The sequence below is a fragment of the Neolamprologus brichardi genome, chromosome 22 (assembly GCF_056152115.1).
Source record: "Neolamprologus brichardi isolate AB-2024 chromosome 22, ASM5615211v1, whole genome shotgun sequence".
In the NCBI taxonomy this organism is placed as follows: domain Eukaryota; kingdom Metazoa; phylum Chordata; class Actinopteri; order Cichliformes; family Cichlidae; genus Neolamprologus; species Neolamprologus brichardi.
This window is the reverse complement of record NC_142124.1, coordinates 26046013-26072188: the sequence shown is the minus strand read 5'-3', so window position 1 is coordinate 26072188 and position 26176 is coordinate 26046013. Positions and strand designations below refer to the sequence as shown.

Below are 26176 nucleotides of genomic sequence, written 5' to 3'. Positions count from 1 at the left end.
AAGAGAATGACTATTGGACTTAAAAGTTATTACATCTCACACCAGTGACGTCATTTTGAAAACATTTGATTTTGTAGCCAGATGAAACAAGGAAAGAAAAAACAAAAGATGAATGATGCGCAAGCTCCAGAGCTGAACAATTAAGCCAAAGTGGAAGTGCTAAAAACTTCAGTTCCTAAAATGGCCACTTGAGGCTGCACCCAAAAGCAAATCAATACCCAAAATGGGTATTGATTTGGATAATGGGTATTACAGGCTGGCACAAAAATGGTTTTGGTCTCTTTGGTCCCCCCTCATAACAACTAGATAAAAGTGGGGGGTTTTGTTTTTTTAAATATAACACAGTGGGCTTGATGCTGAAGGCCAGTGGCATGTGGTGACTTTTACATAACAGCAAGCCGAGTCCATGACCACCCTCGCACTTAACCAAAAAAAAAAAAAGTAAAAACAGACCATCCTGCAGTCTTTAAAAACATCAATAAGACAAATTGAATTAAATAAAAAAAAATACTGCTGACTAGGGCTGTGCGATATGACCAAAAATCTCATATAAGAATTCTATCGTCCGATAACGATATAAATCACAAAAATGTAACATTTTCTGTAAATTCTGTGAATCTCGGGCAGCTTGTCTTGCGGGAAGTGTTTCCAGCTGCGCGTCATGTAGCTGGAGTCGAGTGTTTTAACAGATGCATGAAATGATACATTTTTAGACATAAGTTGTAACGGCCGCCGTTTTCTTTGTGAGTATTTATTACACGGCGTGCTGCGGGGAAAAGCCTGTTCTAACGTTTGAGTCTAAGGTTTATTTTTTAGCACCTGGCGGCTCTTTTTTAATTCTCATCCGTAAATAATCTGCTCTTTCACGTGATTCACTTTATTTTGAAAAGTCTCAACAGGATCTTGAGCTTTATTGTGAAAGGTTTATGTGGAACGTAAACAAGCGGACACACGATGCTGTTACCGTCGTTGTTGGTAACCACAACGCATAAAAACAGGCGCTTGTCCGTCTGTAGTGTGGTTATATAAAATATAAGAGAAAGAGAGAACTTTAAGAAATTAATATAGCCACTACAGTGACCATCAAAACGATGAAAAAATATTGCTGTAAACAGTTTATTTTGCGACACCACGAAACAAACGATAGTGTAAAATGAAACGATAGACGTTTTTATATCGTCATCCGATATATATCGTTATATCGAACAGCCCTACTGCTGACAACTCTTGTATCTTGCTGTGGTGTTCCTGGACGTCTTTACCTTTCTGCACTTGTTCCAAAAAAAATCTTCTATAGTTATCATCAGAATATCTACTATCAACTGATGCTTGACTGGCATTCTGCTACTAATTAAGGCATAAGTTTAGAGGCACTACCATTTTAAATAATAATAATAAATATACATACACAGTCAGCTGTATCCAATCCCTGTCTGCTTGGCCTCACTATCACTAATTTGAGTAATTGAACTGGATCTTTCCCCAATGTTTGTGCTGTTGTTGCCTTTTAGATCATTTAATCGAATTATTTAACAAATACTTGCTGTGAAATGCAGGCCATCCAAAAAGTTTGTCATCCAGTTCTGGCAAGTGAAATTCTTTTTACTTATTTTTTGCAATAATTACCATGAATACATGTCTATGCATTGCATAGGTCATTGATACAATTAACACTCTTTGCACTTCACACTCTGGTCCAAATGTGGTCACCTTAGCAACAAAACACCACCCCACCATGAGGGCAGACAAAATGTTAAGGTTTAGGTTTCAAAACATGGAGCCCAAAAGCCAGTTTAGGAGGCCACGGTAAATATATCCATTTAAAAAAAAAAAATACAGTTTCTATTGCAGCAGGGAAAGGTGCTCCTTCTGTTCTGCTATTGCGCTGTGAGTGGGAGGGCAACTCTAACCAACCTGCAACAGGTGGAATCTGTTCCACCTCTCTGCACTGAGCTCTCCGAGGCTGTGGAGCAGAACTGCGGCCGTCTACACCTGTACTCCAAGATGGTAGCGTTGGGGCTAACTTTAGAAAGACTTGCAAGCCCCAATTACACTAATCTGTTTATTTCTTGTAAAGCAGGCTGCTTGAAGAATTAAAAAAAACTTACACACAACAGTGTGTATGGTTCCTTGCAGCACACAGGAACACATAACCTTGATGGATGAATTAAAAACTGCCAGAAAGGTGAATGTGGGTACATTTTGTGCTCTCTCTCTGTGTAGGTGATTTGTGAATGAGAACTGCAGCTGACAGGCCTTCTGCCTCACAGGCTGCTCTCTCCTCAGGGGTCACAGAAACCAGAGGTTTCTCTCCACCTCACAGAAACCCAAGCTGGGCCCATACGCTTGCCTCCGGGGTCACTGATGGCATCCAACCCCCTCCAGAAGAGGGCTGCAGCTCGGCCGATGGCCCAACAGCTCGCAGAGAGAGCACACATGCTCCAATTCCCATACACACACACACACACACACACGCACTGCATGCATAACACCCGAGCATACGGCATTCACAAAGCACACTTGCACGCTTTTCTGCCAACATGTTTTCCTCTGCGTATACACGCAGAGACACGCACACACACCCACACCCATACCCGCACACCCACACAGGGTGAGTGTATCCTTTCATTAACAAGGATGAGAGTCAATTTCCACTCCTGTCGTGTTAGGCTGGCCGCTGGTGGGGAGGAAATCTGTTTGCTGATGGCAGTTTTGACATTCAAGCTAGCGTCTCTGTGGCTGGGGGAAGCCCTGTTTGTCCTGATTGATGATCAGGGCCAACAGAGGGTCTTCTACTGCATGACTACCTAGAATACTGTCACCCTCATCAACACATACACGTGTGTGTGTGTATACACATCCTTGCACACGTCAGTGCTTGGACTTAAAGTAGGATGTACATAATACATACGTGAGCTTTATAAGTGAAGAATCTTATTTATTACTGCTGTAGTTGCTTAGAGTTAAGAAAAAAAAAAAGGGATTTGTCAGGCGCGAGGAGTTTGATGATATATTACATTGGGAAGCGATCTGTTCCAGTGCAATTTCAGCATTATATACTGTAGCCAGTGTAGAGGATAGGAAATGACTGTTTCCTATTTCAAACTTGAACTGCAGTGGCTCGCCAGAAGCAAGTAGTTATAGTCTTGTTACTTAAAAATACACACTAAAACCAAGTCATTGGTGATCATTTAAGTAGACAAAACAGTGTAAAACCACCAACAAAAAGCTTGAAACGTAATAGTATGATGCAATGTATAAATATAAAATGTATATACATTTCTTTATAAGTGGTGTGTTTGGTGTTGGTTGAGACTTCTACAATCACAGCGTAAGGGTGGGAGAAAAAAAATCGATACAGCATAGTACTGCAGTGTTTGAATGGCAATATTGTATCGATGGTGAGACACCAAACATCGATATTTTATTAAATAAATTAAAATGGTCTTGGAGTACTGTGAAAAGAGAGCTCATCTCATGTAGCACTGAGATAACTTACATGAAATCAACACGACCGAAAAACCACCCTACGATGGACACAGCTGACAATGTGAATTCAGAGCAACCAAATGGCTTAATGATTTAGTTATTTTGCACCAAGCAAAACAGCGCTTAAATATTGTAAGGGAAGGATCGTACAATAATACAGAGAAAACCCCAACGAGCAAGCTTTTGGCAACAGTGGGAAGGAAAAACTCGCTTTTAACAGGAAGAAACCTCCAGCAGAAAAAGCCTCAGCAGGTACCACCATTTGCCTTGACTGGTTAGGGGTGAGTGTCTCTCATCCCCAACCAGTCGAGGAAACACTGTGGAAGAGAGTCAGAGTTTCAGTCGTGTAACTTACTGACAAATAGAGGTAATGCTTATATGATTAACATACTATTTTAAAAAAAATTTCCTGTCTCGGTTCTGGGTCAGTTTGACCCAGTATTTTGAGTTATGTTTTGGTTTATTTTTGAATTATGGATTGTTCTTTATGTTTTTCTGGTGCTCTGTTGGGTTTTATGATGAATCTGCGTTTCAAGTTACTTTGTAGGGGTGCAACGATACACAAAATTCATGGTTCGGTTCGGTTCGATACTTTGGTGTCACGGTTCGATATTTTTTCGATACAAAAAAAATGTTCATGCCTTTTTAATTTGTCATTTATTAAATTTTCACGCACATTCTGCACCACATCTGTGCGTTCATCATTTGTTTGAAGCCAGCTCACCTCCTGCAACCACTTTTCCGAGAATACGCGCTTCTTTTGTGGTTCGGACTCCTGACATTTCTTTGGAGGTGGAGGAACACCAAAGTAATTGCTTAAAGGAGCTTCTTCGACATCTTTAAGAGTTCTAAACAAATGTCTGTCCTCCTCCAGAAAATCTTATGTACGCAAACACGCGTTGCAACTTCTTATCTTGTGCGCGTTTTTTATTTTGACAGCGAATGCGCACCTGCGGACCACTTATGTGCAGCCCTGGTTATTTAGCTCGTCATATTGCAGCCACAGAAATTCTTTTGTCCATGAAACCATAAAGCTGCACTTTCTTTTTGCCTTATAGTCTGATTTGTCATAACTTTTCCGTTTTGTGGTAAGCTTTTCTTTGGCTGTCACTTCTTCACCCTGACCTGTCTTATTTGGCTCAGCAGAACTAAAATATATATCCTGCTGCTTTTACACACGCACTCACATAACGCTCAGCGATTCTCTGCGCGATCAACCTCTCACATGTTTAAGCTTGCTGCGGGAGATTTCACTTGTCATGTTTGCATAGTAAGCTAACGATTGATAAGACGATGTCAGAGGAATTTGTGCGCAAATTATCATCACTCACCAATCAGTGCTGTCGCTCTCTATACACAGTTCGCGCGATTGCAAAGTGAAAGCAAAAAACAAGCGCAAATTCAAACGCGATTTCAGTATGTCACATATTGACAGTGGCTCACCGATGCCAATGACATAATTACCCAGCTACATTTCCGAAAGAATGCAAAAGCATTGACATATATTTTTCCTTCCTACGATAGGCCGACGGGCAGGGCAGAGATAGATTTTGGTAGCCCGACTGGAAAAATCGCTAGCCCCGGGACGTCGGGCTAGCGATTGTGCGAGCCCTGTATCTGATTGAGGAATCACTCATCTTTGGAAAAGAGAGTTTATTACAGAGGAATGTCTCTTTCCAAAATAAAAGCTATACTATACGCTTCTTCTGGGCTATATTCTCAGCAGCATATTAAACATATCAGGTCCCCATAAGGAGAATCATGTGCTAACGGCTGTCTAAATGACTCGGGTAAAATTTGTAGCATGCGTGCTTGTTGTTTTTGTCTGCTTCCACTTGTCTTTGCACTAGGATGATGTTGGCGTAAATGTGCAGTCATATTCGTTGTGTTCCCACTAGTGCTGTCAGCGTAAATCTGAAATGAGGTTAACGCCACAACACGGCAAATCTCCGTTAACGAGCTAACGCGAATCGCCCCGTGCGTGGGGCTGGACGGCCAACACGTTAACGAGCTAACTGCGCTAACACACTAGTTCCCACCCATGTAATTGAGCATTGCTGGCACATCCAACATACTGTTTTACTTTTGTCCATGACGCGCTTACCTTCAGGGTCATACTTCACACGAAAACCAAAATAGTTCCAAACGCCACATCTGAATGAGGGTGGGGGAGGTTCAATTTGCCATGTTGCAAGAAGAGCTTAACTTCTGTCTTGCTAGCTTGCCCTGCGCTCAGTGAATCTGTGTTCGACTACTCCGCCTAGGCTGCACTGTTGAGCGCAGATCCACTGAGCGCTCAACACAGACAGCATCGTCAGAAGGAAAGTTGATAAAATAAATTTAAAATTTTGTATTGTTTGATACATATGCGTACCGAACCGAAAGCACTGTATCGAACGGTTCAATATCGATACGAGTATTGTTGCACCTCTATTACTTTGGTGTGTTTGATTGTCTTCTTATTCTCTTAGTGCTTGTGATGATGATGATGATGTTCTATGTTCCAGCTTATTCTGGTTTATTTGTAGTTCTGCCCGTGTTAAGTCTGTGTTTCTTAGTATGCGTCCTTGTGTCTTATTTCCTGTTTTATTGTGAAAGTCTATGTCTTATGTTAGTGCGTGCAGCTTTGCTCCCCCTGTCTCGTTAGTCCAATTTCTCCCAGCTGTGTCTCCCTCCTGTTGCCCATTCCCTGATTACCACCCTGTGTATATTAGCCCTGTGTTTTCCTGTGCTTAGTGTCGCGTCGTACCCTCAGATCCTGCCTGTGTGTTCCTGCTTGGTTTCGTGGTTTGGTTTCTGTTTTTGTTTCATGCCAACAATAAAAGCTGTGGTTTTCAGTTACATTTTGTCTCGGAGTCCTGCATTTGGATCCACATTTCCACCTGCCCGCACACAGAGCCCTGACATTTCCATTTAAACTCAAAAAGGTCCAGCCTGATGAAGAAGTCTACACTTGTTTAAATACATTTTGACTTCTTAACCTGGAACACTTCACCTGCTACCAAGGACACTAGTGACACCTGAGTGACAAGGTGCCCACTGGTGACTCCCTTAAGAACAAGAAGCATGAATATCAATGTTGTCCTCGCTGGCCTCACTGCCCTTGCTGAACAGAGGAACCTGTGAAAAGCACGTAGCAAAAACTATGCCATTTTATAACATAGCAGCACAACGTGGGACTTCATAACACCCACTGAGACTCTGCATGCTGCATAAATGTTTACCGTACCACCACTGTACGTGTTAAGAACCAGGTGCCTTGCCTTTTGAGCTCCACTCAACATGCTCTCTCCCTCTCCCGTGCCAAAGCCAGTGAAAGCTTTTTGGGCTTAGTGCCTATCAATGCCACAGTGAGGCCATTATGCTCCTGCCTGAACATCAGGCTCGATAGGAGTGACGCTAATCTACAGGGATCCATTACAAACTAACAGGAATTACAGCATAATGGTGATAATGATGGTTTTGTTTATGGTTGATACACTGGCAGACATCAGGAGCTTGGTAAGTTGTTCTGGATAAAACTGCATTACAGCTGTAGTCAACAATAGTGTTTCGACTTCATTGCTTGTCATCACTTAATAATATGACAATAATAAGTGAACCTACAGCTACTTCCCACGATGCTTTTCTAATGGCTGTTTTAGACACGCTGGTCCTTCTGTCTTCTGTGAAGTCCAGAATGTATACACACACACACTACCTTTAGGCAATATAGACAGAGCATCCAAGAAAAGGAATTTATCAGCAGATCATCTCTAGGAAATGAAAACTGAATCAACAGGGCTGAAACATCCAGTAATATTTCAATGAACCATGTAGGGCTGTATTTTAAATCAATATTTTTTATACTTTTTTCCAACATTTTTTTCCCCTGTACTCTCAGGAAAAAAAGGTTCAACATAATTTTTGAGTTCATGGTGATGTGAGTGTACAATTTTTTTTAAAATCATATATGATGGCAAATCTTCCAATGTGAGATGAGGTCTTTTGACTTTGAAAGAAATCCACTGTATAATCCTGGTTCATTTCAGTTTAATCACTCTAAAGAAACAAACAAAAAACTGAGTGTGTAGAACTGTTCCAGCTCTCATAGAGCAAAAGGAAGGTTACACTCTGGAAAGGCTTTCTCGGGGCGAACACAGAGAAACTGACAATTCAATGTCTTTGGATTGTGAGAAGAGGCTGGAGTACCCAGAGACAACTGGATTCAAGCAGTGAACCTTTCTTGCTGTAAGGTCACAGGTCACTGTACCACCCCAATGTGCAGTATTATTTGTTAATTTCTTTCAGAAATGCGCTCATCCTTTTACATGCTTTAATGCATGTACATGCATGAGTCATTACTTTTGAGCCTCACGTCACTACTTGCTAGTATCTCCTCACAAGCCTTCATAGCCTGGTGAGATCTAAAAGTGTTTTGTTTTTGGGTTTTTTCGCTTTAAGTGGTAAAACCAAAAAAAGTTTAGTCTTTTGACTTTACAAAATATGCAAGAAAATCATTAAAGTATTGTGCGTTGAAGGGTATTAAAGCAGCTCCCTTTTCAGAGACAAACTCACCATCTGAGGCTGATGTGCTTCTCTGATTCTCAGATAGGTTTCTGGGTTTGTGTCGTTGTGTACAACGATTGTGGGTTTGTGTCGCTGTATCATTAATCCAATGAAATTACACTCCCCAGACCTCCCTCTTACCAGCCACCCCCTCCAGCTTGTCCGGAGGAACACCAAGGCGTTCCCAGGCCAGCTGCGAGATATAATCTCTCCAGGGTGTCCTCGGTCTGCCCCGAGGCCTCCTCCCGGTGAGACATGCCTGGAACACTTCACCCAGGAGGCATCCTTATCAGATGCCCGAACCACCTAAACTGGCTCCTTTCGATGTGGAGGAGCAGCAACGCTACTCTGAGGGCCCTGCGGATGGCTGAACTTATCACCCCATCAGTAAGGGAGAGGCCAGCCACCCTTCGGAGGAAGTCCATTTCTGCGATCTCATTCTTTCGGTCACTACCCACAGCTCGTGACCATAGGTGAGGGTAGGGACGTAGATCGACCGGTACAGTGCTTTTACACTCAGCTCTCTCTTCACCACGACAAACCAGTACAGCGTCCGCATCACTACAGCTGCAGCACCAATCCGACTGTCGATCTCCCACTCCCTTCTCCCGTCACTCGTGAAAAAGACTCTGAGATACTTAAACTCCACTTGGGGCAGGAACTCGTCCCTGACCCGTAGTGGGCACTCCACTCTTTTCTTTTGTTTGTTTGTTGCCACTGCAGGAGAATTACACATTAAGGTAATGAATTATTCATAATCAAAGGTTTATTCAAGACCAAGAGTAAAATCTACTTTGTACAACTGGGAGAGGTGAACTGACACACACACACACACACTGAGGCTGAGTTTCACCACTGAATCATGGGCTCAACAGGTGCTGCTCTCAGCTAGTTATCGGGTGTCCTGAGCACCGTCAGGGTCAGGGTTAATCTGAAGTGTTCCTGCTGATTTTTGTCAAAGCCGTTATTTTTTCTTTTGAAATTCAAAATTAGGATTTGCAGTATTGATTACCGTATCCTTACTGAGCATGTGGGTGTTACCAAGAGCATGGCCTCCTAAACCATTAGAATTGAAAACAGAGTTTACTGACATGAAAATTTGAATTTTTAAAAATGTGACATTACAATTTCTTTTTCCTCAAATGTTTATTAAATTTTCTGCATTCATTTTTACAAAAGACAAATTAAACAATATGCCGTTTTCTTCGTGACATTACAATTTCTAAGCATATTCATATCTATTATACACTGTATTTACAGGAGTTGATCACATATGATTTTGTGTTATTAGGTTAAACAAAAAGGAAAAAAAGCATACAGACTAGTATTAGCCACATTTAAATTGTATTTAATTTGTGGTATGCTGACACAGACTCTTAAAATGATCTCCTCCACATTTATGAAAGCATTATAGACTACTTTTCTTTTTTTTAAATCAATCTACTGAGAAACTTTTTTTCACATTTCATTTTATTCTAATTAATACAAAGATAGCAGAAAATAATTAGCAAACAGAAATGTTCTCTTACTAGAAAGTCAAATAACATCTAGGCAACACTGAACTCAAGTTTCATTTTGGAACTGTTTTCCAACCATGAATAAACGTAGAAATACTAACAGTTATTCAACGGGTAATGCTTGCTAGGACACTGCTTCAGTAACGTTGCGGTCTGGGCTCTGAGGAGGCCAGTCCATGACTGAATGTTCCACAATGTGCCTTGTGGACCATTTCTGATAAGGCTTTGGTGAACAGAGGGGTCAACTGAAGGCACACATGCATTTCTCAGGGCCTGTCTCAGGTCTTTGCTGGACTTTCTCTGATTTCTTAAGCGCAATTTTTAGATACTGCAGTACTTTCTGCTACTTCTTTTCATCCTGCACTTGTCCAGATTCCTCAATTTTTTTAAGACGACATTGGACACCATGCGAAAATATGCCAAACTGTTATCTTTGTCATTTTCATGTGTTTTTCCAAAATGCTGCTAGTAACAAAGTGCGTAAATTGTTCATTATGTGTATACACTAAACAGGTTCAACCCTTTATAGCTTAACAAACAAGAAGGCAAAAAAAACAAACCAAAAAAAACCCCAAAACAAAACAACAACACGCTCCACAGAAAATAGTTAGATTGAGATACTGGGAGTATACTAATTCTGTAAAGCCAGGAGAACAATTGCTTAAAGCCACCTTTAAAAAAAAAAAAAATTACAAAAAAAAAAATTGCTCATTGGAAGGAGATATGGACTGACTCAAGATTGCACTTGAACAGAATTGACTAAATTAACTAAAACTAAATAATTTTGTGAACAACAAAGCAACAGATATAAAACAATAATTATTTTTCCATCATTTGTGCTATACCTTTATGAATTATCTGCTGGTCGCTTGAGAAGTAAACATCAGAGGTGCAGCTATTAAATGGACAATCGACAAATGAAACAAGAACACCAGAACATTTTACTCTGCTCCAGCACAACATGGATCTTAGGTTCCAAAGTCTACTTTAAGCCCTGATCATGACACACGTTAAACTACATGAGATTAATGGGAATCCGTTCAAAAGGAGGCTTTAGTTAATATTTACAGCAACACAAACAGCCTTATGCTTCAAAAATATTAAGCTGTGCTTTCATTTATTTATCCTATAACTGACAGGAGCTGCCTCTGCTCCTCTTGGGAGTGAGTGAGTGATTGATGCAGGCACGCAGCATCACCACTGACTGCTGGAAGACCCAGTGCTGCACTGTTGTGTCCCCTGCGCACCCTTCACAAGGTGAAGCACAGGGGGAAGAGAAAATTATAATAAACAACCACAGTCACAGCCCCAAGGCTTTAACATGAAGCCTTTCCAGGGAAGGCCAGAAATCTGACCCTTTCACTACAAAGCGAGACATGACCATATGAGACGTGTAAAAACGAAACTATGAAGCAAACTGCTTTACCCAGCTTGACTCATGATGAGCATTAATTTATGACTGTGATCCATTAGTATTTCCTAGAAACATGTTTCACTTCAGCAGGAGCAGAAATACATGTTTACAATGAGGTTACAAAAGAAAACAACCAAAAACTGAACCCCAATTCAGTCATTTAGTAAAAGGAAATAACATGAAACGTTTGAAGGAACAAGTGGATTTAGATAATCAGTGACTACCCCCCCCCCAAAAAAAATAAAAAATAAATAAATAGAAAATACTTAACCAGTGCACGCATTTCAGCTCCATGGACAGCATTTCTGCATTTCTGGAAGTAAGCTGCAGTTTACTTCCAGAAATGCTGTCTTGGAAAGATAGCAACACTGTTGTTTTTGTAGCAAAGTCAGCAGCCACAGCTGTCCCCAGATGCCCTGGAATCCAGCATCATTTTTAGCTCTGAGCTGTACAATAAATTTTGCTCTTTTCTAGGTGCACACCATTTTCATCTCAACTAGTAATTAGCAACTGGTGCTACAGAAATCCAAACATACAACACAGGGACAGTAAAGTTTATCCCTTTGGCAACCACACTGACATACAAACCAAGCCCACCAATTTAAGCTCAGTTGTGATTATGTAACATTATCGGTGCTTTGATTTTGTTTGTTTTTTTCTTTTTTTGAGGGGGGGGATTCTTCTCACGCATGATGTCATATTGGATTCTTTGCCAAGCAGGTTATGCAGAAATGTCCGAGCAAGGGGAAGGCGTAATGCAGACAGCGCAACTGCCTTTTTACGTTGCGTGTAGCGCGAGTCCGTTCAGAAAATCTAGCATTTTACTCCATGTTGCTCACAACGGTATGACGAAAATCATTTTTTTTAATGGGGGGAGAGGGGGGGTGATCCTGAACATACAGGGTTGTCTTTCTACACAAAAATGGAAATAAAAGTGCTTGTAGGTGGATGCTACACTGACCACAAAAAAAGTGAGAAAGAAACATTGTGTTCTTGAGCATGCGCACTTTCAGAAGAATTAATAAATATTGAAGTGCCAGATTTTTTTGAATGGAGGCTAGTTTGCTACAATCGAGGCGCAAAGAGCTGCTGAAGCCCCGAGCAACATCACGCGCTGCCGACTCAAACACTTACTAATCAATAACAAACCATGAGCAGTGATTCACACCTGTGTAAAACAGCAAGTTTGGGGGCTTTTAAATGGAGTGACTGGGTGAAAAGAGATAGCTGTTGCGATTTAAGGCACTGAATACTCGCACAGCAGCGTTTTCAAGCCGCAGCTCTGCCACAAGAAGGAAATACAGATTTAGCAAAACACCCAGGACACGCAGAGGCAGACCACTCCAATTTTTCCACATAATGCCACACACAGAGCCAAGGTGAGCTACTACGTTCAGCGTCAAGTTTACTGAAAAAAAACCACCATCCACGTGATTTCAAAATAAAACGGCGTCGTAAAAAAAATCCCAAACATTTCTCCTCCTGTGTTTTTTTTTCTCAACCACAGCTCCGCGCTGTTCACTTCACACACAATTTTAACACCACCCAGCTGCTTTTATCCCCAGTTACCCACGTATTCTACGGCACAAGGCGTTTATTTAGGCTGAAATCAATGCACTTCCTGTCCCTTTATGTTCACTTCTGACCGACTTGCCGCAGCTCACCACCATCACCTCCTCCCTCTCGCAGACAATGAATGAAGCCAGTTTTGGGAATGGGCAAGCCCACCAGCAGCTCAGGTAGCCGCGTACATTTCTATCGTGCAAGCAGGAAACATTACAAACGCATGAAAGCGTCCTCCAACTGCTCTGCCCGTGCTAGTCACCATATGTTGACTATATTTTTATTTTACCATTCATAACAAATAGCGACTAGAAAAAACACGCTGGATTACAACTATTCAGCAACGGCGTGTACAATACTACAAATACACTAAAATAGCACAACAAATTGTAATATTTCAAACAACGCCCCCTTTGACACCATATATGAGCTTACATTACCTGCAGGATGCTCAACTTCACTTCCCTGCGGTGCGTCCACTGCTTCACCAGCTGCGTTAAGTCAACCGAGGTTGTCCGAGAGGAGACAGGAAATGACCAGATTTGCGTTCAAACTAAAAGCGAAAAAAGCCCATGCCATTAGTCTTGTGGCGTTGACGGGACGAAAATAAATCGTCGCTTATTTTATTTACAAACTATAGCTTTAACGTTTGTTTAAAAACAAATAAATAAACCAAAGTCAGTGGGCTTAGGTTAAAGCTTCACTCATGACAGCCAAATGTCACATTTAAAACCGGAATCGCCACATGCCATTCTAGCTAGCTTGTTACTAGCATAATTCAGTAACACCTCATACAGCACATCAGATAATAGTATTTATGCTAATTTATCGTAACACCTCCAGCTGCCGAATTCCTGCTCCCTAACCTGTGGACTCGGACAGAAGCTTTCTGTGTCACACCAGGCGGAGAAGAAGCGTAGTTGTTACCAGCTAACGTAATTAGTCCAGTCCAGATGCGGTAGTTGTAGCGGGACGAAGCGAATTCCCCCAAAAGTGTGCGCTGTAATTTGCCATCACGCTAGCATCATTGCTGTCAATGTCCGGTAAATTAAAAATGAAGTATTTCCGGCCATTGCTTTTCAAACAAACAAGCACAAGAAAGCAAGAACAGCTTCAATAGCCTTCAGTAATAATATTTCTGAAGTGAAGAAAAAATTAAGGCAACACCAGTCACCTCAACACATAATCATTTGTAACTTATTAAGAAGTATACGTGGACCAGTAAAACAGGTTTTGCTAATAAATAGCAATAAAATCCGAACGCGGTGACGTTTCTGTGCAGTTATTCTGGTGGTCTAGTCGCTTAATTTCCGTTTTGCGTGTTTATCATTAAGACGAGCTTAACTGAAGGCTACGTCATGCCACCGCTGGAGCGCGAGACACAAACCTAGGCGCGCTACCAGGAGACCCGTCACCAGGAGACCCGTCACCTTACAGTAATGTTACAGCCCAACAACATTAGACAAACAAACTACGTTCATGTTAAACTACTTAATTTCTTTCCTGACGCGTGAGAGTTTTTTATATATATATTTGTATTTGTGGCATGAATATTATATTTGTCATTGTGTTTTCTTAAATCAAAGAATGCTGACTTTTTTCCGTTTTGAGTGGCTCGCACTGCATTTACAGCGCAAAATAAAACAAAATAGTGAAATGACAAAATAAGATTTAGAGAATGAATCGCTGAAACGGGTTGACAGCAGAATGATCTCATTCTTAATGCAGTCTCATTAGCAGGAGAGATGCAGTCATTAATTATGCAAAAACATATTTGACTTTATTGATTTGAATACGCGGCACGGTGGTTAGCACTGTTGCCGCACAGCAAGAAGGTCCTGAGTTCAATTCCACCATCAGGCCGGGGTCTTTCTGTGTGGAGTTTGCATGTTCTCCCCGTGTTTGCGTGGGTTCCCTCCGGGTACTCCGGCTTCCTCCCACGGTCCAAAGCAGCTTGTGGGGATAGGTTAATTGGATAATCCAAATTGCCACTAGGTGTGAATGTGCGAGTGAATGTGAGCGCGAATGGTTGTCTGTCCCTGTGTGTTGGCCCTGCGACAGACTGGCGACCTGTCCAGGGTGTACCCTGCCTCTCGCCCTATGACAGCTGGGATAGGTTCCAGCGCCCCCCGCGACCCTGAAAAGGATAAGGATGGATCGATGATTTGAATACTGAAATTTAATATGTGAAACTTTTAAATATGTTTTTACTCATTTAATATGTAAAACTTTTAAATATGTTTTTACTCCAGGATTTTGGCTTCCTTTATCTTGATGTTTAGTCCTCACACGCTTGGATCTGTGATGAAAGTCCTACATGAGTGTAATGAAGACTGCTGGGGCTGCCTATTAAAATATGTCACAGGGCTCCAGGGCGGTACTTTTTGTTTATTTCCACATGGGTTGCCAGGTTCTTCAAACCCTCCAATAACTAGAGGTGCAGTCACTGTTGACAATGGTGATGACGATGATGAGAAGGGTCTCCTAGGGAAATGCTGAGAATACCAAAGGACTACTGGGAGAGGAGAGCAGCGAGTCCCCAATGACAGCATGATCCTATAACTGGCTTATGCAACTGATCAGCGCCTCATTCTGCATTATATAACAGCATTAGGTTGGCCTGCTGCTCATAGCTGAGCTTGGGATGCAGTGGCAGTCACCCACATCAATATGGGTCAATTCACAAAATCACAACTTTGACCAGAAATTCTGCATTTTGTGGTTTTTAATGTGTGCAAACTGTACTAGTGCCAGATTACTCCCATAACCAGTCATTGCAGCAAATTAACCCGTTTAGTGACCTATGTCAACAAAGCTGTACCTGTCAGCCTTATGGGAACACTGGCTTAATGTTATTGTGTCATGTTGTGATTTATTTTTTTTTTTAACAAATTATGCTAAGAGTTTAAAATATCAATTTGTATTGCCCTAAATAAATGTTGTTTACATATGTGTTTTGGTATTATGTAACTATTAAAAACTTAACCTGCTATAGAATGGTGCAGTTTGCTCAAATTTGTTTTCATAAGAACTGGATTGATAATCAGTGGCAACAGATTTTATGGCGTGATAAATCCATATTTGAAATTTTTGGTTCCAAACCTTGCCAGTATGTGGGGAAGAGGTCAGGAGAGAGGTAGGACAGTGAGTGTATGTAGCGGGGGGGACCCAGAGTGCAAGAAAATCTTAATTTTGTGTGCTTGGAAAAATATTCAAAAGTGTCATGAGCACATTGAAGAGAAAATTTGCTGTTCAGTCTCTAGGCTAAACTTTATAGGCCAGTCACTTGCTGCTCATCCCCAAAAGATAGCTTGAATAAACAGTTGTGTGTAAGCAGCTTGTTCAGGCTGATCTTGTGATGGGAAAAAGCACATTCCCCCACCACTACTTGCCAAATGGTTGTGTTTGTGCTGGACAAGAGAATTCCGCATAGAAGGAACACAGTGAATAACATCGTCACAGCACCATGTGATCAATGGAGAGCGAACAGTGAAGCATTTGGAAATGTTTGCCAGTCAGAGTTCAGCAGGCAGCATAAAGTGTTTGAAGCCTAATAAATAAATTTGAAAAAGTCTATATATAAAAGTACAACACATCTTTATAGACTTTGCAATAATTAAAATCAAACAATGTTGCTAATCATGCTGGAGTTAAAGGGAGAACAGTACCATCTGCAGGACAGTAATATTACTGCATACAGGTTTAAAAGAATGTCAGCTTTATTACTTATATTGGAAAAAAAACCCAAATCAGCCGGTTGAGGAAGCAACTTTAGTGAAAGCTACATGTCAAAAGACTTTTACAGATATCAAATGTGTGCAAAACATTTAAAAGGCACAATATGTGAAGTGGACAAAAGTGTGAAAAAAAAAACAAAGGGTAACTCAAATACATCTTAGAAACCTAAACATGTTCCCATCACACTGAAACAGAGTCAATGATTAAAAAAAGTATGATGTAAATGTAGTGAAACACCATTCCCCATAGAAATCAGCATTAATTTGGTAATGACCTATAAAAGGCATATAGTGCTTTCAATTATATTTGCAACAGTGGAGAATGAGGAAAAATTACCTGAGGTGACAAACTGGAATGTGATTAAAGCTCTTAAGCTCTGTTTCTGTACAACATCCAAGCAGAACAAGTTTAAGCAAAAGCTTTCTTTACTTAAGGTACAAATGGCAAAAGTGCAGATGGCGGCTTTTAGCTGAAATCCCTGTCAGGGAGCACCAGCGGAGCCACCAGAGTCCAGAGATAGAGGCCCAAGCCGATCCAGCTGGAGCTGATCTTCACCCAGACGGCTGGCATGCTGGTCTGCATGGCGTGGGTGTCAGTGTCAGGCCTAGAGAATCACAAGAGACAGTCAGCACTGGGAGAGAAGCAAACCTCTTTAAGGTGTAGTGGCAGCAAACAAGACATACTTACTTGTACCAGTTTGTGAGCGTCATCATGATGTAGAGCGAGGCCAGAAAGAGACTGAAGTGGAAGAAGGAGTAGCTGTAGGTCACTCCATCTTCCTCATTGTCCACAGCCCGTCGGACTCCGTCCTCCCCCTCAGGGGCCTCTTCGCTGGCGGTCAGACCCTGACCTTCCTCAGTCTGCATCAGTCTGTTCACTTGAGCATTGTTGGACGAGCGGATGCTGTGATGGGGAACAGCATGAAAAACTCACTTTTCACAGACAGCAGCAAATTTCAGCAGCTTCTTATTGTGGATGCAGACGAACTGGTTTTGAACTGGTTTCCATTTTGAACCAAGTGAATATTTAGATTTTTTATGTATTTTTTTTTTCTACGTTTCTGTGTGTGGAGTTTGTGGCGTGTTTATTACAAAGTAGATTTTTTACAGCAACAATTCAATGCCACATGCAAACAAATCATTCTATTTTTGGCCACTCCATTATTCACCAGCATGTTTGATGGGTCTTTTTGTATCTAACGAAGAAGAAATGTATCCTGCAGTTGTCTCTCTCTCAGTTGTCACATGAACTTTTAACCCCGTAAAGGTTTTCTGTTCATGGAGGTGATACTTTCTGAAATTTGGTGGTTGGGGCTTACAACACTGAACCTGTCTGATAAGTAAATATGAACACAGTACTTGTACACGCGAGTACTTGACTAATCAGTTTTAGTCCAGATTGCTGGTAAAATCTGCTGGCTTACTTAAAGTTTTACATTCTGAGAGTCTGAATCCTCTTTAATGCTACTTGTTGGAGCTATTTGTTCTTATTTTTTATTATTTTGAAATTTGTTGTTAGTTTACTTATATTTTGGGGTTTATTTACAAGTTATTTGTTGGTTAATATTTTGTTTCAAAGTTTGTTTGATGTTACTTTGTTAAAATAGTCAGGAAGAGCTGTAGGGCCATTTTGTTTTCTATAAATAAAGAGACTGGTAGAGGGCCAGCATGCACTGGGGTGGGCCTATGGTTTTTTACCAGAGCAGGAGAAGCAGCAGGAAGTAACAAAAAAAAAAAGGATCTTGTTATTGCTTGCCAAACTGGATAAATAAACCATAAAAACGCAACTTTCAAGTTTGGACAGTGGACTTCTTTTGCCTGCGTACGAAATAGTATCTCAGTGCAGCAGTGGCTTGTGGACTTTTAATTGTGGGATGTTTGGTTTGTCAAACAAAAGGAATTGCCACTACACTACTGCTCATCTCTCTTCCTGCACTGACTCACTGACCTTGCTTGAAAATCTCTATCAACAGCAGCACAACTTAAACATCCTCTATGCTTCCATTATTGTCCTTTTCTAAAAACTAGTAGCATTTATGTACTACAAGAATCCAGTATAGTCATTTGGATGAACAGCAGGGTTCCTTTTTTACACTTCCGCTGCTTAATCAACACAATCGTGTGTGTAAACATGTTGATTTGCTTCAATCTGAAGTATTTTTGATATTGTATGACCCCACTGACAGGCAGAGTTTGATAATACATCAAACACTTCTTTTCTTTCAGCAGCAGCAGTAAAATACCTGGCGTAAAGAGTGCAGAACAGGAAAATGATCAATCCCACGATGCCTTGCGCATCCCACCACTGGGTGGTGCCGGGGGCTGAGGTGGGTCCTGGTGCTGGAGTTGGGCTGCTGGATTGGACCAAGCTCAACAGGCTGGGGTTACACTTCCGGTCTGAGGTGGGAAAGCAGGAATTCGGGTGAGCACTAACAGTTAGTGATGAGAATTGTCTCCATTAAGACCACAACAGCATGTAGCTCGAAAAACATGTGTACTTGTTTTCTTTAGCTTTGAATACACTGCAGCCATACAGTGGCTCAATTATTGGACTTACTGGGGTTGTTGGACATGGCTGACCAGGTGACATACATGGTGTAAAGGGAGATGAGGGAGGCCTGAAGCAGACCTGAGGTGGGCTGTGCCTCCTGTGGAGACGTGGAGAAAGCCAAACGTTAGAAAAGAAGGCAGCGTCTGTTAATCAAAAGGTCAGCGGTGTGGCCCTGCTCTTGCAGTCTGCAGGTCTGTGTCTTTGGACAAGATACTGAGCTTGCCCCTGCTACATCCATCTGAGTGAGTGTGTACAAAGCAGTTAGCAATAGTTAGTGAATATTGTTTTTGTAAAAATGCAGTTTGAGTGAAGCTCCATCATAGTACCAGCCCACAAAGTCATTTTATCATTAACACAAACCTGATTATCAAATAAAATCACATCAAGTGCAAGTAACTGAAGTTAGAAGTGAACTCAAACAAATTTAATTTAACATTACACTGGACAGCTGTAATAGCCTGAATTCGTCACCTGATTACTGATCTTCTCTCATGAGAAAAGTCTTTTCAGTGATTTCTTTCTCACTTTCTTTGCTACGGCACAGTGAGCGGCAGACAATGCTCCAGTGAAGTTGTCTGGGCTTTAACATATGGTGGCCCTGAGAGGTCAAATGCACCGCAAACAGAAAAGTGCTCCAAAAGCACACAAAACACAATGGAATTGAATAAAACACACTGGAAAGAGTGAAAAAAATGATGCAAAAGCTACAAAAAAATAATTACAAAACACAACAGCGTTTCTGTGTTCAACGTTTCTAGGGAGACAGTAACATGACAGAACAGCTGTGGAAGTGACAAGCTAACAGTGAACAGCTAATAGCAAATGTATCTACGGTGTTATATGAATCATGTCTTTAAAACTTGCATCTTTTTCTCCCTACGACACTGATGAACCCTCAGTTTCTTCTAAGTGTATCTCAGTGCAATCCTTCCTGTGATTCCTGCAGCTGGTCCGTGGTGTTATTGCGACCCCAGAATCACTGCCGTCGTGTTTTGCAAGTTTTTTCTTAAGTTCCAATCCGTCTGACCTCTCAGGGCCACCACATTAATGTGGCAGCAGCTTTTTCTGTAAATTATAGAAGTCTCTTAACGTCTATCTCCTCAAGTTTCTACATCACCTGGACTTTGGGCAGAATGGACACAATGGACACAATGATGCAGAATATGAGGTTGAGGCTGATGAAGACTTTGTGCTCTGTGCAGTCGTCAAGTTGGGTGTAAAAGATATAGAAGAGCACAACGGCTGTAAACGCCAAAGCGTAGTTGATGAAGGTGACGGAGAGGAGAGCTGTGGGGACAACACAAGAACAGAATCAGAGACAATCATTTTAAAGTGACACGTCGCTGGGTCGTATAGTAACACTGACTCACTGAAGTATCAGCTTCTTGATCAAAATCCTAGACTTTTACAGCACAACCTCAAAGTTAGTTCAGTGGCTTTTATGAAGATAAATTATCTGTATAATGATTAAGGAAAAAAAAGTAGTACATGTAGTATATACATAGCCTAATCTTACATAATATCCCGTACTATCCCTTATCTGGGAAACTCCAGCTTCTCCACAGAACTATCACTTGAAGATCTGGTAGTATTATACCTGCAAACCAGCACTTGGTGTTTCCTTCCTCCGCCTTCTCGAGCCAGGACTGGTTCCAGGAATGGGCAAAGTCAATCAGTAGGATGAGCTGGATGATGATGAAGATGAAGGAGCCCACCATGCCGAAGTAATACCACACTTGTAGCAGACAGAATGAGATCGGTTAGGTTTCCACAAGTTTGCTTTCTGTGTGGTGTTACAGACATTTGTTTACAACAACATGAATCTGGATCAGGAGCATCGTCATTAAAATCTGATCAGGTCTAACAGATAAGACACGTTTCCATGGTAATGCAAATTCATGTGAGATAAGCCCTGTACTGATAAACAACTCTGAAAGATCTATCACAACAAAGCTAAAACTTTTATACTGAAAGACTTAATTTTATGAGGTACTGACGTTAGAGCTCAGCTCTCTTCTCTGTCGCTGTCCAGGAATCTGTCAATGCTGCACAGCATTGTGGGAAATTTATGCCAAGACTATTGGGTTCATACCAACTTTTAGACATATCAAAAAAAAAATGTAGATACTACTGAATGTCATACTCTACATCAGTTATGGACTAATACACTAAACAATACAATGGTATGTAACTGAATACCGGTAATATAAGTCCCCACTTTAAGTTTCCATTTTCACAGAATTTCAAAAAGTTTAACTACGGACATTAAGATTCATCTCTAATTTTATCAGAACTGTCCTCACTGTGGCTAAAACCATACCTGTATTAAAGTCTCCATCTGGAATGAAGAACGCTCCCACAGTTATACCAACCAGCACCAGAAACTTGAAGAACCAGAAACTGAGGGAAAAAAAAATCAATGTTATTCCATCTATGTACACACAGCAAACCGGTTTATCAGTGTTTGCGCAAACGCATTCTTAAAAGGTGCAGTGTCCACGTTTGGCCACCAGAGTGCAGCATGCTGTGGCAACGTGGAGCAGAGAAAACAAAGCTGCAGCACTAACCCGTTCTGGATGGCTGCTCGGGGATCCTTGCTGCTGCGCACTCGGATCATGATGATGGAGAAGAGGAAGAAGAAGCAGGCCATGGCAAAGCACATGCGGTACACAGACTTGTAGCCCACGATGATGTCACAGTTCACCTTGTTCTCTGTCCCAAATATGCTCGAACCGCCGACGCAGAACCCTGGAATCTGACGTGAACGCAAATAGGAAATTAAAGGGTGAAAGGGCAACGGTGGGATACAACTGATTCATCTAGATTCATCAGGAAGCTCTGGGATAAAATAACCCAATTCAAACATCCAGTTAGGTCACTTTGAAATATCTGTGTTGATGGATTACAGCGGTTAACAAACTGTGTTCATAGCCATTAAATCTCATTCAACCTTTTTAAGATTTTCCTCCATGCCTGGCAGAATCATGATGATGGACACCAGCGTGCCCAGCAGCAGCAGGAAGGAGAAGGCCAGCCGGCTGATGGTGGAGTTGTATGTGGAAGGGCAACATGATGACAGCAGGCAGGAGGCCGAGCCGCACAAACAGGATGCCTGGAGAAGGACGAAAGAGAGAAATATCAGGACAGCTTCATATTTTATGCAACTCAGGGATAGGACTCGGGGGGTGTAGGATAATCAGGATAATGCATGCATGGCTTGCAAACACTGTGGTTAGGAGGGGGGAAAAACAAAAACAACAACAAAAAAAGATACTGCTGCTGCTGTCAGGGGCAACCATCTTTCTCTTTCTTCTGCATGTTTTCAGGAGAGCAATGACAAGCCATTCTTTCCTTCCTGTGGTACTAATCAAGTCTGTGATTAGAGATGCCACCATAACAAATCTCTCCTCCTTTCTGTTTCTGATCCGGCGCTGCAAACCGGATCACACAGGACTTTTGCATGATTCACGGCTTGCTGCTGAGAGGTGTATGAAGCACCGAGGCGGAGACTGTAGCTGAGAGCAGCCATCCTTCACTAAATATAAGCATGCTCCAGAGGACACGAGCCCAGGGTGTAAACACTGCAGCTGCGCTGAAAAGCATTCGGTTTCTATGGCTGAGCCGGGCCTGCGCCACCGAGTGCTGGCAACAAACAGCATGAACTGAACAGCTGACCAAGTCAGTGACACATGTATTAAACCCAATCGTGAAGTTTCTCCAAGACTGCCAGAAGAAACCTGCTGTGATTACCATGCATATGTCAACTAATTAAATATTTTGGTTTTACTGTACAACATGAGAAAAGGTGAATGGCAAACTTCAGCACACCTAGAATCTCTTCCAGATGGTGGATTTAGTGCCACATTTAGAGAGAAACCGCTTGAACGGCAGTATTTGGTATGACCACCTTCATTCTTTAACACAGCCTCATCACTCTTAGGCAGGCTTTCTTGTCATTTCCTTCATCTGCAGGAATAGTTCTCCAGGCTTACTGAAGGTCATTGAAAGCTCTTCTTTGGATGTTACCAGCCTTTTACTTTGTTTCCTGTCAGGATGATCCCACTGCTGCTGCTTCACTAATGTTGAGGTCTGAGCTCTGCGGAGGCCAATCCATGACTGGTAGTGTGTTCTGTTTTTATCCAGGAACACCAGGAATCGGCAGTTGTTTACTTTGCTAATGTATCTGTTATGTGTAGACACAAAAATGGTTCAACTCTCTGATTAAGGCGCCTTTTTATGCTTGAATATTTTTAGGTCAGCGTTACTGTGTCAACAAGCAAAACAAACAAACAAAAAAAAAAACACTCCCCATTAAATAAACAGGTACAACGATTGAACTAACAAAGAGAGTGAAAAAGCAATGTCTGGCTTCTTGGAATCAGAATACTGTATTATATTTCACACTGTAGTCATTTCCACATTTCCAGCTCTTAGAAACTGCAATAAATCTCAGACTCTGTCCTTAACAGCATGAATGATTTCCTCTTCTTGGCAAATGTGGTCATCAGAATGAGAAAAAAAAGTTTCGGTTTTGGTTGACGTGATCTATGGTCCACCACATCACAACGTATTCCTGCGCCCAAAACACACCACTGTGACTTTAGATGACACCGCGACGAGGAAGTGACGTCATCTGAGTGTGTTAAAAAGTCAAAAGTTCAAAAGCTGCGAGCTTGGATTTTGTTTTAGGACATTCGTTCGCTACATTTTCCTTGCAGAACCATCTCTCATACTTTAAATGTTCCAACCTGTGACAGGATTTAGTGTTAGCTACCGACCCTGGATCCGATATTTGAATATGGCAGTTAAAATAAACAAATACAATGTTAAAGTAGTGCTTGAAAAACTCAAAATTCCGTTGTCTTGGAAGTTTTGTATATGCTTTGAAACACAGATCACAATCTTCAAATTGCCGAGGGGTAATCTAATCAGTTCCCACTGAATGACGTCTTCACTTACGTTTGATTTCAGTTTGAACAAGTCATTAAAAACGTTTGTTTACATCACAATATGTTGTGTCAGAAGTCTCAAAAACTAGATCATCACTTGCACATGAACAGCACAAACAGTGATGCTGGGTTTTTTTTATATGGCACGTGACTTTATATCTGGGGGAACTCCGGAAACTCCATCTTGGACAGCTAGCAGCGTCGTCTACCGATGTACTGACTGAAATGATGTGGGTCGTAGCCGCAAACCTTTCTCCACCTGTCTAAACTCACCATTCATCGTCAGTCTAAAACACCAAACCAAGTTACTCACTTTATCTGCTAAAACGCTTCAGAAAGTTGATAATTCCGACGTCCCTCGAATTCAACTATCCAGCACCGATTTCTTTAGAACATTAAAGAAAGTATAAGATCAAAGTAAATGTCACAGGACATGTGTAGTGTTGAGTTTGTCAGTAGGCTAAAGGAAACTAATCTAATTTTAGTAGTTTCACTTGAAGTTGTGTCATTTCCCTTGCCTAATGTCGGCCTGTCTAGTAAAGCAAGGCAAAAGAATTAGATAAAAACAAAGAAATAAAGACGTTTAAAAACGACTACGTATTTCATTTGCCAACACGACAACCGGCAAATCTATACTTACACAACTTCCGAGTGAACCCAGAGCCAAACAAGCACCCATGATGTTTTAATTCCGTAAAAGTCTCGGTAAAAGTCCTCAAAGCTCGAAAAGTTCAGGAAGAAACTGACGCAAAACAATGGAGTCAGGTTAATTACACGGAACACAGTGACAGACGTCCGCACGAGATCTTCAAATTAAAAACTTCTTTGTCTGCACGTACATAATTCAGGTATAATCCATAGCTTAAAACACAAATATTTCAGTTAATCATACATGTTTGCATTAGTTTACATCCTCATATGAAATACAAATAATCCGCGGAACGTTGTGTTGCTGTTAAAACTGTGGCTGCTCTGTTTTACTTTGACGCCTAATCGACTGTACTTCCGGCACTGCTTGGCTAAATTGGGTAAAACTGCGCGCATGACAGTTTTCTCTGGGGCGTTACTGTTAGTAACCAGATATTTGGCTTTTGGCCATCCAAAACCTATTGTGATTGGATCCGTGAGTTGTCCCTCCAGAAAGGTGGCCAATTATGTGCTAATGCGCAATGGCGAAAACGCCCTTCTTTTACAGGCCTTCAAACACCTAAACCAAAACGTACATCACGTTTTCTTAGAATTCCCTACTAAATTTCTCGGTGAACTATGGTCAAGTCATTAAAAAAACAGAAAGACAACATTAAATAGTATTATCATTATTATTAACAATGATTTTATTATATGAAAAACATGTTTCCTGTTATGTTGTATAGCGTATCTGTTTTAATGAGATACGCTATAGTTTAGAGAACACTCTATAGTTTTAGTGTGTTCTCTAAAACCATAGGGTGTTGTGTCGTCATCCATTTTATTGATATTTTAATTCTAGTGATCATTTTATAGTGTTCCTTTAAATGCCTTAACATTTAATGTCTTTGTGGTAAAGAAATGTTAAATACATGTTTATTTGATTTATTACACCTTACAGCACAAATAAAAAAAGAAAAGAAAAAGTAAAAGTAAATTAAAAAAAACTGAAGGTGAGTTTAAAGCAGTAGGGTGCAAACCTCCATCTGTTTGTGTGCCTGACCTTCAGGGACGCGGTGAAGGTGTTCAGCTGTGAGTAATTTGTTACGGTGCAAGGATCTATTTTCCGCCTCTTCACACTTGCTTTCTCTACCAGATAAAATGATGTTCAAATCAAACCGTTTGATACATAAAATCATGACTATAATCAATCCGATGTTTTTCCAAATATTCCGTGTCCTGTCATTAGACTTGTTCTAGATGTCATTTGATGCCATAATAAGAGGTCCACTGAACAAAGTATTTAGAGTGTAAAATTGCCTGTTGACTAAAACAACCTCAGAAAGCGCTTTGCTGTTACAGCATCGCTCTTCTTCTCTTAATGTTTTAAGGTGGAAGCCTTAAACAGCCTTGGCATGCATATTGCAGTCTCACTGCAATCTCTGCAGTAAGAAGGATTGAAATATTTGTGGTATTTAGGACTAAAGACATATGGTGGACTTATCTGATTTAGTCTAAGAGCATGTAAACAAGCGATACTGCTTCTGATCATCTGAACGTATAAAAAAGGCGCACCCCTCACTCATAAAACAATGGTACAAACCTTTGAGCCACAAGACTAAGCCCAGAAAAGAAAAGTAACAACGGAAACTGTAGCAAATTACCTTCAAAATAAAATAAAGCTATTCCGATCAATGACTGTAGAAAACAGATTACAGAAGGCAAAATCAATAATATTAAGAGGTAGAATTTGTTTTGATCACGATAATTGGTTTGTGTTG

The 26176-nt window shown here is 41.1% G+C and overlaps 2 protein-coding genes across 5 annotated transcripts in view; both read right to left on the bottom strand.

The window, feature by feature from the left end:
- hivep3a (HIVEP zinc finger 3a) overlaps positions 1-13558 on the bottom strand; it is a 54952-nt gene extending 41394 nt beyond the window's left edge. For 2 of the 4 annotated variants that reach the window (XM_087834919.1, XM_087834920.1), the window contains exons 1-2: positions 13398-13558; positions 12972-13084 (exon numbers count right to left, since the gene is read on the bottom strand). The gene's annotated coding sequence lies outside the window, so the exon portion shown is untranslated. Of the gene's footprint in view, positions 1-12971; positions 13085-13368 lie in introns of all 4 variants that reach the window. The other 2 variants (XM_087834921.1, XM_087834924.1) reach the window with 2 other exon arrangements.
- Positions 13559-16232: 2674 nt separating this feature from the next.
- Positions 16233-24553, bottom strand: serinc2 (serine incorporator 2). Its single transcript, XM_087835004.1, has 10 exons — positions 24409-24553; positions 21770-21931; positions 21387-21574; positions 21140-21219; positions 20417-20554; positions 19937-20106; positions 18826-18916; positions 18512-18665; positions 16957-17172; positions 16233-16873 (listed from the first exon to the last, which is right to left on the bottom strand). The coding sequence occupies exons 1-10, from the start codon at positions 24445-24447 to the stop codon at positions 16735-16737; spliced, it is 1377 nt and encodes a 458-aa protein (XP_087691130.1). The 5' UTR covers positions 24448-24553; the 3' UTR covers positions 16233-16734.
- Positions 24554-26176: the final 1623 nt, after the last annotated feature.